This window comes from Sylvia atricapilla, unplaced genomic scaffold (genome assembly GCF_009819655.1).
Source record: "Sylvia atricapilla isolate bSylAtr1 unplaced genomic scaffold, bSylAtr1.pri scaffold_160_arrow_ctg1, whole genome shotgun sequence".
NCBI classification, from domain to species: domain Eukaryota; kingdom Metazoa; phylum Chordata; class Aves; order Passeriformes; family Sylviidae; genus Sylvia; species Sylvia atricapilla.
The window spans coordinates 3,076-13,084 of record NW_027077089.1 but is presented as its reverse complement, the minus strand read 5'-3'; the positions used below and the strand labels follow the sequence as shown (position 1 = coordinate 13,084).

Below are 10,009 nucleotides of genomic sequence, written 5' to 3'. Positions count from 1 at the left end.
AAATATCCCTCAAGGATGAAGGGATCACGTCTCAAGAAGATGGGAACAAACAACAAATACAGGCAGACTCCGGAATATTAGAAGCAGTGTCACAATCGAAATCACAACAATTAATTCCATTTTCTGAAAATTCACAGGTGTCTGATGCACAGATTTCCAGTGCAACAGATTGGACTGAGATAAAGAAAAAAGTATTAAAAGAATTTAGTTCAGCAGGTGCAAGAAGTTTAGTATTGCCAATGGCATACGATGCACAAGGTCAAAACGGAAGATGGGAGCGATTGGATCATGATGTGATCAAAGACTTGGTAAAAGCCATCTGTGATAATGGATTGGGATCCCCGTACTTCAAGCAGCTTTTGAAGGCAACATTTAATACATATGACTTAATACCTTTTGACCTCAAATCCATTGCTTTGATGATTCTTACAGATTCGCAAATCCTGATCTGGGAAGCAAAATGGAGAAGAGCCCTTGAAGACGTCAGGAGAAGATATCAAAGAGGACCAAATGCAGGTATCACTGTAGTGGAAATGGCAGGTGATCCACCAAATGATGAGCCACATCATCAAGCAAGAGATTTAACACGAGAAGTGTTAGCAGATATAACAGAAGCAGCAAGAAAAGCATTCCTGCAAATTCCACCAGCAGGAGTTTCAGAAAGTATTTATACAGAAATAAAGCAAAGCACATCAGACTCTTTCTCCTCATTCATTGATCGTCTCACACAAGCAATAGACAGGCAAGTCAATGATGAGGGTGTGAAGCCGCATTTGCTTCGAAGTCTTGCATTTGCAAATGCCAACACAGAGTGCAAACGTATCATCAGTGCAATGCAAGGTCAGCCTTCCATAGCAGAAATGTTAGAAGCATGCAGCAAAGTAGGAACACCACAGCATGTGGCATCCATTCAAGCAGACATCTTGGGAGAACGTATAGAAAGAATTATCAAAGCCCAGACTGAAGACCTCAAAGAGGCTTTTGCAGCTCTTCAACTCAAACACTTAAATCCCCTTTGGAAAAACAAAAAAGGGGGGAGGCAGATGAAACACCACACATGCGCTTGAATAAAGCCTTGTATGTGTTGAACTTTCTGTATGGCTCTTTCGCAGGGCCCACTCCACCAATCATCAGACATTTCTCAGACAATACAAAAGTGAAACTAAAGGAGAATCCTTTTGTTTTGGTCAGAAACCCAGATACAGGACAGGTCGAAGGACCATTCAAATTAGCAACTGGGGGCAAGGGTTATGCTTGTGTCTCCACAGGAGCCGGACCGAGATGGGTGGCAGCGAAGAACGTGAAGCCCTACCGAGTCCAAGCGCAAGCAGACGCAGAGCCCAACACTGGAAACAGGAACGCAGGCACGCAGACGTGAGCGGATGTCGAGACAGCGGACGTCCCCTTGTTCTATGTGCAAAAGAGACTTTGGGATTTGGGTTTTCTTTGGAACTTGGGTGGTGGTGCATTTCAGTGGTTCCCAAGGGAAAGAGGCCTTTGATGACACACGTGTGCCTCATACTCTCAATGACTGCTTTGAGCAATGCGGCAGTTTGGCCCATGGCTCAGCCAGAGGAAAAAGTTTGGGAAACTTTGGCCAATGCATCAAGGCTGGATGGCATGTTCAATTTTTTTGACCTTTCACCACTGTGGAAGGAAATTTTATAAACAGGTTTATGCATCCTGTTGGGGTTTGTAATTCTTCTCATGGTCATACCATGTCTGTTTCAGTGCATGCGACGGCTCATGGACAAAGCATCCAAAGAAGTCTTTTTGGTTCAAACAGGAGGGGGAGATGTTGGAGTCCAGGACATCCCCTTGGATGGCCTGGGACCTGAGGAAAGGAGTTTGAGCCCTGGACAGGGGGGTGTGGAGCCGGTCCAGGGGGCTCAGAGACCTTGGCACAGAGCCCAGGAAAACACCGGGGTTCATTTTAATCCATGAGAAAAGCTTCCAACACTGCAAAAGGAATTAGAAACCACCAGGATGTGAAAACAATAGTTTAGTACAGTAGACGATACAGAATTCAGTAGTTTTAGAGTTTATAGAATAGAGGTGAATGGGGACAAGATGGTGCAATTTGGGTGGTACCTCATGTACTTCTCCTTCTTCCTTGTCCTCCATCATTTGGGGTGGTGATGGCACAAAGTAGTTAGAGTGGATTGGAGCAAAGTAGAAATGTCACTTTTAGTGTGGGCACTGGGCATTGGTACAAAATAGTAAATTACCAATACGTAGTTATCTGTATAAATGTTAGGGAACATCCTCTCGGGAAGTCGGTCGCCTCGTGTCCCAGCTGCTGTCCGGACCTCGGCTGGGGAGCAGAGAAAATTCTGAGATATCAAATAATAAACAGCATGAGAAACCTGAAAGCAGACCTTGAGGACTCTGCTTTTTTATACCGACGCGACTCAGGGCTTTTAGAGGGCCAAGGACTTTAAAGCACCTAAATCTCGGTGAGGAAAACCCCCTCGAGATTGGGGAGGAGGTGTTCCAATATTTGGTCGGTCTTAAAGCAAAAAAGGCATATGTTATGGGGAGGCCCAGTGGGATGGAAGATAAGAAAAGAGATCTCAAAAGTGACAACCATGGGAAGGAAAAAAGTTTGAAGTCCCTAACACAAAAGATGTGGTAATTCAAAGAAATACCAGCAGATGGATGGAAGATATTTCATTGATCCCTAAACTTAATGTGGTGGGGAAAAATCTAGAAATATTGTTGAGAATGGGGGTTGCGCCAAAAAAATAATAAAAGTTTGGAAAGATAAAATCTTCTATGAGAGAGAGAGAGAAGATATGTTGATAGCCCTGTGCCTTTGCCCATGCCTTTTTTCCCTCCTAGCTCATTCTTTGCTTTGCCCTCCATTAATAAACAGTTTGGCTTGTTTGCTTTACCTGCATCTCTGTGGAGCTGAAGCAGCATAAAAACCTGAGTCCTGAGACACACAGGCCCCTGCTGCCATCCTCTTCTGCGCTGTGTTTTGTGCAGAGGCACAGAGGAACGAGGGCAGATGAGGCTGGAAAGGTGCCTGTTCTGAAAGGTCCCAGTTCCACACTGTGGAGGTGAAAATCTTGCTGAGCACCCTGAAGCCCCTGGATTTTGGAAGAACCAAACCTGAGGATGCTCTGAAGCCAGCTGTGAGGGATTCCGTAGCAAGTACCCACAGAAGGCAAAGGAGATCCAAGGACCGTTGGTGACAGGTGGTGACAGGTGCTGGCAACGACGCAGCCACGCCACATTCTTTGGAGTGGGCGACGGGACAGGACGCGCCAGAGCAATGCTGTGAGGAGCCCCCGCACAGCGCACTCGTTTGTGCCTGACCCGGAGCTTTTCCGAGGAGTGACTCGTGCAGCTGACCTCACAGCCAGACTGCAAGGCCTTGTGATTCGCAGGCTTTCCAAGCCATCTCCTATCGCAGTGGCCTGTGCTCTCCAGGCCAGACTGTGAGATTTGGTGACCTGAATCCTCGACGAGGAAATCTCCTGTCATTGTGGCAGGAGCCCTCGAGACCAGAGAGCAGGACTTGCTTTCCTGCAGCCTTCCTGAGGCTTCTCTGTCACAGGTGCTTTCAAGGCACAACTGCACAACTTGTTCACCCAGAGCTTTCCTGAGGCCTCTCTCTAAGGGGTGCTGCGGCATGGCGGGCAGATTTCTTGGCCTGTCCAAAGTATTCAGGGGCAAAAGAAAGAAAGGCCTTGGAGCTGCCCCAGCACAAGAGCCTGAAGAGGTGGAGCAGTTCAAGCCACTGCAGGATGGTGAGTGGAAGAGCTGGGTCACTGCACGATGGCTGCAGACAGCTTGGCCCAATCCCATCCCATCCCATCCCCTCCCCTCCCCTCCCCTCCCCTCCCCTCCCTCCCATCCCATCCCATCCCATCCCATCCCATCCCCTCCCCTCCCCTCCCATCCCCTCCCATCCCATCCCATCCCATCCCATCCCATCCCATCCCATCCCATCCCATCCCATCCCATCCCATCCCATCCCATCCCATCCCATCCCTCCTGCTGTAGACATGCCCGAGGACAGGATGGAAGAGGGGCTGGGGCTGAATCTCGCAGCGCCCTTGCTGCATCCCCTGGGGCAGTCCCAGCCTGGGGAGGACAGGGCTGGGCCATGTTCTTCGGCCTCTCCTGCAGCCCCTCAGCTCTGGCTGCTCTTGCTCTTTGCCAGATGCAGGCACAGACCGCACACAAGAGCAGAAGCCTGCCCGTGGCCTCTTCCGAAGAACACTGAAGGTACCTGCAGCCATCCCCGCCTGGGCTGGGCCTGCTGTCACTGCTCAGCCGAGCACCACGCTTGGAGCACTCCATGCAACATGTCTCTCTTCCCTGTCCTTTGTTCTCCTGCAGATGTTCGGGAAGTTCCTGCGCATTCGGCGCAGAAGGACCGGCACCACTGCGACAGAGGCCGAGCCTGACTGCCGGGTGATCGAGCTCCAGGCAGAGCCTGACGTCAGCCCAGATTTGGATGAGGAATTAGAACATTCAGGCACTGCACTGGATGATCACGGGGCAAAGGCTGACACGGCTGTGCCTGAGGATGTGGTCATAACAATCGTCAGCAGCGAAGAGACTCAGGGCTTCGGAGATGCTGGCACCACAGCCACTCCCACTGTGATTCCTGCGCCCACTATGGACTTTTTGCCGACGAGTGGTATTTCCTGTGAGCAGCAGGTAAACAGCCTGGGGCCAGGGCTGGAGGCCTTCCAAGATCGTGTGTCCTCTCAAGCCACAGCCACTGGGCCCCCTCAGCCTTTGAGGCCAGCACAGTGTGGCAGGAAGGGAAGCACTTCTTGGCGGAAGCTGAGGAACTTGCTCCCTTGGACAGCGCTCCAAGTCTTCCCTATGCCTCTTCCAGGTGCCAGCCATTGTAAGGAACATTCACCAGAGCCTGGCATCCCAGGCACATGTGGATACCAGGCTGCCCATGAACATTGTGAAGTTGGCTGAAGAACACCCAGCTGACGTGGTGCTGACCCTCCTGCGCTGTGCCCCAACGTGTGACAGGTACGGGGCCCGCCTGCCTTGAGAGCTCAGGGCTCACCAGCCATTAGGGCCATCGCCCTGCACGGCCTGTGCAATGGGCTCTGCCAGACAGGCAGAGAGGTCCAGGACCCTCGGGCCCCTCTCTTTCCCGAGCCTGCTGCCATGCTCCCTCCCTGCCCTTCAGGGCACTGGGGCTCTCTCACCTGGCCTCCAGAGCTGCACAGGGCATGGTAGTGTGACTGAGATGCCTTTGACACAGAGCTCTGATCCCACAGAGCTGCTGCAACAATGTGGAGAGCCATAGGCTCATCAAGACAAGCCATGGAGAAGGTACTGCCAACACTGGTCCGTGTAATGGAGCCCTTGCCAATGTACAGGACGAGCACCTCTGATGGGGACAACAAGGACTTTTTTGCCCTGGCTGTGAGTATTTTGGGCCTTTGATCGTCCCCTGGTGTCCTCTCCAGCAGCTCTCCATCCTCCCCCTGCCTCAGGCACTGGGCTGAAACCTGGGCTAAGGGCAGGCTCAGTGGGCACCAGGCCCGCTGCTCCCCCTGCGTCTCTTCCCTGGGGCCCTGCCACATGGACAACTCAGCACTGAGTGCTCTCTTGGGCTGCTTCTTTTGCAGGCAACTCTGGTGCTCTGGGTGATTGTCCAGATGCCTCAGCGCCACGAGGCCGTGACGCGTGCTTCCTACCCTCTGTTTATGGCTCTGCTGCTCCGTGTTGTCATCACCACACAGCAGATGCCAGAGGAAGTTGATTCCTTCTGGAGAGCATGCCAGCAGGAACACCACCTTCCCAACAACCCCAACAGGTCCCGGTCCTTCTGTGCTTCCCATGCCCTTGTGGCCAGTGCCAGCGCTCCCAGTGTGACCCAGGCCTTGCTCTGCACACAGGTTTGCAGTGCAGGCCATGAAGGCTCTGCTCCGCTGTCTGCAGTATGAGCCTCTGTTGATGGCGATGGAGCGCAAGCGCGGATGGGACACAATGCTCTGTGCTGACACCCAGCACTATGCCATGGGTCTGCTGGCCAGGTGAGACCCCCATCACCCCTCCGTCCCCAGCATTTGTGCCCTGTGCTCAGGGTGCCTCCCGCAGTGCCTATGCTCATGGCCCAGAGAGCCTCATCACTGAGGGACGGCTGAGCAGACTGGAAAAGGCTGGGAAAGGCTGGGTGCAAGGAGGATCCACCTCCCAAAATGCCCACATCCCCTCCAGAAGGTGTTGGGGAAAGACCGGGCATCTGTGAGTCAGTCCTGGGAAAGGATTTCCTCCCCCCATCTCAGGGTCTTTGTGCCTTTTTCCCCCTGAAAGGGAGATGCGCCGTGACTTGATCCGCTTCTGTTCCCGCATTGCATACCGCCTTGTCCTGAGGCTCAGCAAGGAGCAGACAAGCTGGGATCTGCCTCTACTGGCATTTCTTGTGGAGGTGAGCCTGAAGGCCAGCACTGCCTGGCTGAGCTGCCTCACAGCTCTCTGCCCTCTCGTAGCCACATCCCGTGCCTGGGACGGCGCCCTACGCCCTGTGCTGCTGCTGCTGCCTGGGGCCGGCCCTGTGCGGTTCCGGGCTCCTGCCGGCCGGGCCCTGTGTCACTGCCCTGTGCCTTTCAGGTCCTCCAGTGCTTGGACGTGACCAAGTGCTGTGACACAGTCCTGAACGTCATGTCCAGGTACCTGCAGAGCGCGTGCAGGGAGAGGCGTCGCCTGGCGCTCAGAGGTCTCGTGGTGCTCAGCAAGGAGCCCTCCATGGTGAGACGGGGGCAGCGGCTGAAGCTGCAATGGGGAGAGCAGCCCCGTGGGCTGGCTGGGCTTCAGGAGCTGAGGCAGCTGCTCCAAGCTCTCCTGCCTCAGCTGCCCAGGTGCTTTGGGACAGGCCTTTGGCCTCTGGGCCCTGCGGCAGCAGGCTGGGATTGCAGTGCCAGGGGCCCGCTGTTGGTGGTGCAGCTGTTCATGGCTTCACAGCATGGCCTTGTGTTCCACACAGACCAGACCTATACGCAGCCTGTCTCAAAGTTTTCTGGATCTGCTGGGCGATGCAGATGGAGACATCGTCGGCATGTCGCTCTCTGTCTTCGTGAATATGCTCCAGAAAAAACGACTCATGCTCTCTAGCGCTTCTGCCCGGATCCTGGCCAGTCTACTGCTGCCACTCTTTGAAAACGTAAGGCTCTGTTGCCCCTAGCCACAGGCACTGGCTGTGGCCCAGAAGCATTGTGCTTGGTGGATTTTCATGCCTTTCTCCATGCGGGCTGGAGAAGTTCGTGCTTAGGTCGTTTCCTCCTTCTTTCCTACAGGACAACAGCCATGTGCAGCTCCTCTCCATTCAACTTCTTCACAAAGTGATGGAGTTGGTAGTGGGCGAGGGGAAAAAGCCCCTGGAGAGAATTGTGAGCCAGAGCCTGCTCCCTCTCTTCTTGCACTGCCATGATGAGAACTGGGACGTGGCAAAGGTGGGGTTTTGCGTGATGCTGGTGCATCCCTGGAGGGGGCTCGGCTGCCTCCTGCCCTGGTGCCTCCCAGGCTGCAGCCTCCTCCTGGCCTCGGCACAGGGATGAAAGTCCTGTGTCCTGGACAGTGGTGCCATCTCGGCATTTCTGCTGCTCTCCAGGCCTCTTGGGAAACCTTGCACTGTGCGACCAACTTCTTGAAGAAGATGGATCTCCAGGAGGTGCTGAAGACAGAGCAGACATTGAAAATCACTGAGTGTTTGGTAAGGATGGCCTGGAAAAGCCCGAGGCCCAGCCTGAAGAAGCCTCTTTCCCCCGGCGCTAAGTGTGTGGTGTTGGCAATTGTGACCCCTTGCCCAGCACTGCAGCCAGGGGCTCCAGCCTGCGCCCCACACGCCGCTCCCTTCCCCGGGCCGCGCGGGCTCTTCTCCAGGCTCCGGTGGCCCCGAGCCGGGTGCCCGTGGAGCCCCTCTGCCAACCCTTCCCTGCTGCCGCTCTCTGCAGCTGACAGACGACAGGAGCCGAGCGGCCGAGACCCTGCGCCAGGCCCTGCCGTACCTGGAGAGCCCACAGGAGCCCCTGCGAGAGGCGGCCCTCAGGTTCATCGGTGAGCCACGGGCCCGGGCTCCCTCCCCGGCCCGCCGCAGCTCGGCCCCCGCCCCGACCCCGGCCGCTGCCCCGGCTGCGGCGGCGGCCGGGCCCGGCGCCGTGGAGCCCCGCCTGGCCTCGGGGCCGCCGCCGCCCTCTGGCAGCCGTGCCCTGGGGCGGCAGCGTGCGGCAAGGGCCCGGGCTGAGCCCTGCCGGGGCAGGAGGCCGTGTGGCCACAGGGCCGGCAGCGCCGCCGGCAGGGAGCCGTGCCGCTGGGGCCCGACAGGCTCTGTGTTCACAGGGTCCGCCAGGGTACTCTTGAGAGGGCAGAAGGAAGCGCTCCAGGTCCTCGATGAGGTGAGTGATGGCCGTGGGCTGGCAGTGGGATCCGGCAGGGAGGGGCTGCACTGCCTGCACAGGGAGCTGCGATGTCTGGCCCGGCTGTGGAGGGCTTTGCTCTCTGTGTGGACGAGGGGTGGTGTGGGCAGAGCACAGAGAGATTTCAGGGACACGGGGAGGATTCAGGTCAGTACCTTCTGGCTGATCCTGTTGGCCTCTCCATCTTGTGGCCACTGCAAGAGCCGAGAGGGACGCCCTTGGCGGGAGGGTCTCCCAGGATTCCTGCAGATGTGCGCCCTGACTGTGGCTCTCTTCCTCCGTGTTCTGCCTTTCAAGCCCAGTTTGGCAGAGGAGCTTGTCTGCAGGACGCAGTGAAGCAGTGTCCCAAGAACAGCACCAGCAGAAACTGAAGAGGACACCATCTCCCACTGCCGCTGCAGCTCCAGGCACAGCTGAGGATTGGCACAGCTGAGCCTGTGGAACGCTGGCATTGCTTTTCAGCCCTCTCCCTCCCTTTTGACAGCTCCTTAGCTCCAGCCCTCAGACCCTGCCCATCCCCTTTTTTTCCCTTCCAGCTCATCCCTTTGCTTTGCCTTTAATTAATAAACGCTTTGTCTTCTTCACTTTATTTGCATCTCTGTGGAGCCGAAGCGGCGTCAAAACGACACACAGGCCCCTTCTGCCGTCCTTGCCTCTAGAGGTACCTAGACGCCTTGGGGTGCAATGAGGGCCCCCTCGGCATGAGAAGGTGGCAGTGGCTGAAGCTGAGCTGGGAATTTGCTTGGGCTTGGCTGGGCTTCCAGAGGTATGCAGGTGCTGCTGTTAGCTTGGAAAACACATAATCACGGATGATTATGAGGTGCTTTATTGAGAGCTCTGGGAGTCGGGGTACAGGCCCAAATCCAGCTCCCAACGAGGGCTCAGAAGACATACAGTATTATAGTCTACAACTGTATGTTAATCAATATGCGCTCCCGTTGTTCTATTGTATACACCCGAGCATGAATTTCGGTAAGTATCTTCCCTTATGATTCTCAGGATTCTGGTTTAAGGTAATAATCACGTTCAGCTACCAACAATCATTATAATTATATCATCTATGATACGATGATTAGGTACAGTTTCACCCAACCTAGTAGAGAGCAGCTTTATTTCTTAGATACATAGGCCTAAGTACAAATCGTCCTAATCCTCCCTCCTCCCTGATTACCCAGGCAAAGTTATACTTGATTTGGTTAGAACAATGAAAGCAACATCCTGGTTACAGTGAAGCTGATGTTGTATTCCCCGGCTTTGTGGCCACCGAAATTCTTAACCCTATCTTAACATTTCCCCGCTTTGAAAGTATTTTCACTTTAAATCTACTAAGTGTAAATGCTTTCATTCAATACAGTCTATTCATCTTCAGAGTCTATACTGGATGTTCAGCTTCAAATCCGTGATTGGCATGGGCTTCGTTGTGGAAGTTATTACGGATCAAAGGTGCTGGAGGTGCAGTATTGTATCATGTCATCGCCTTTGAATATGCAGATAGCCCCATCCTTTTTGTTTCAATCCCCAAGACCCCCCAGAACTGACCCTCAAAGTCCTCACAAATAACATGACACTGCTCAGACATGGGAGAAAACCCCTTCTTAAAATCTAAT

The 10,009-nt window shown here is 54.4% G+C and overlaps 1 protein-coding gene across 1 annotated transcript; it reads left to right on the top strand.

Annotated features, from left to right (window-relative positions):
* Positions 1-3,637: 3,637 nt before the first annotated feature.
* Positions 3,638-8,381, top strand: LOC136374851 (maestro heat-like repeat-containing protein family member 6; the record flags this gene model as incomplete). Its single annotated transcript, XM_066340243.1, is given in 13 exon segments — positions 3,638-3,755; positions 4,172-4,236; positions 4,351-4,674; positions 4,859-5,007; positions 5,262-5,409; positions 5,616-5,803; positions 5,805-6,023; positions 6,304-6,418; positions 6,601-6,738; positions 6,974-7,150; positions 7,284-7,439; positions 7,598-7,699; positions 7,941-8,381. Coding segments are annotated over 13 exon segments (2,340 nt in total), but the record flags the coding sequence as incomplete, so codon positions are not given.
* Between the last annotated feature and the right edge of the window lie 1,628 nt (positions 8,382-10,009).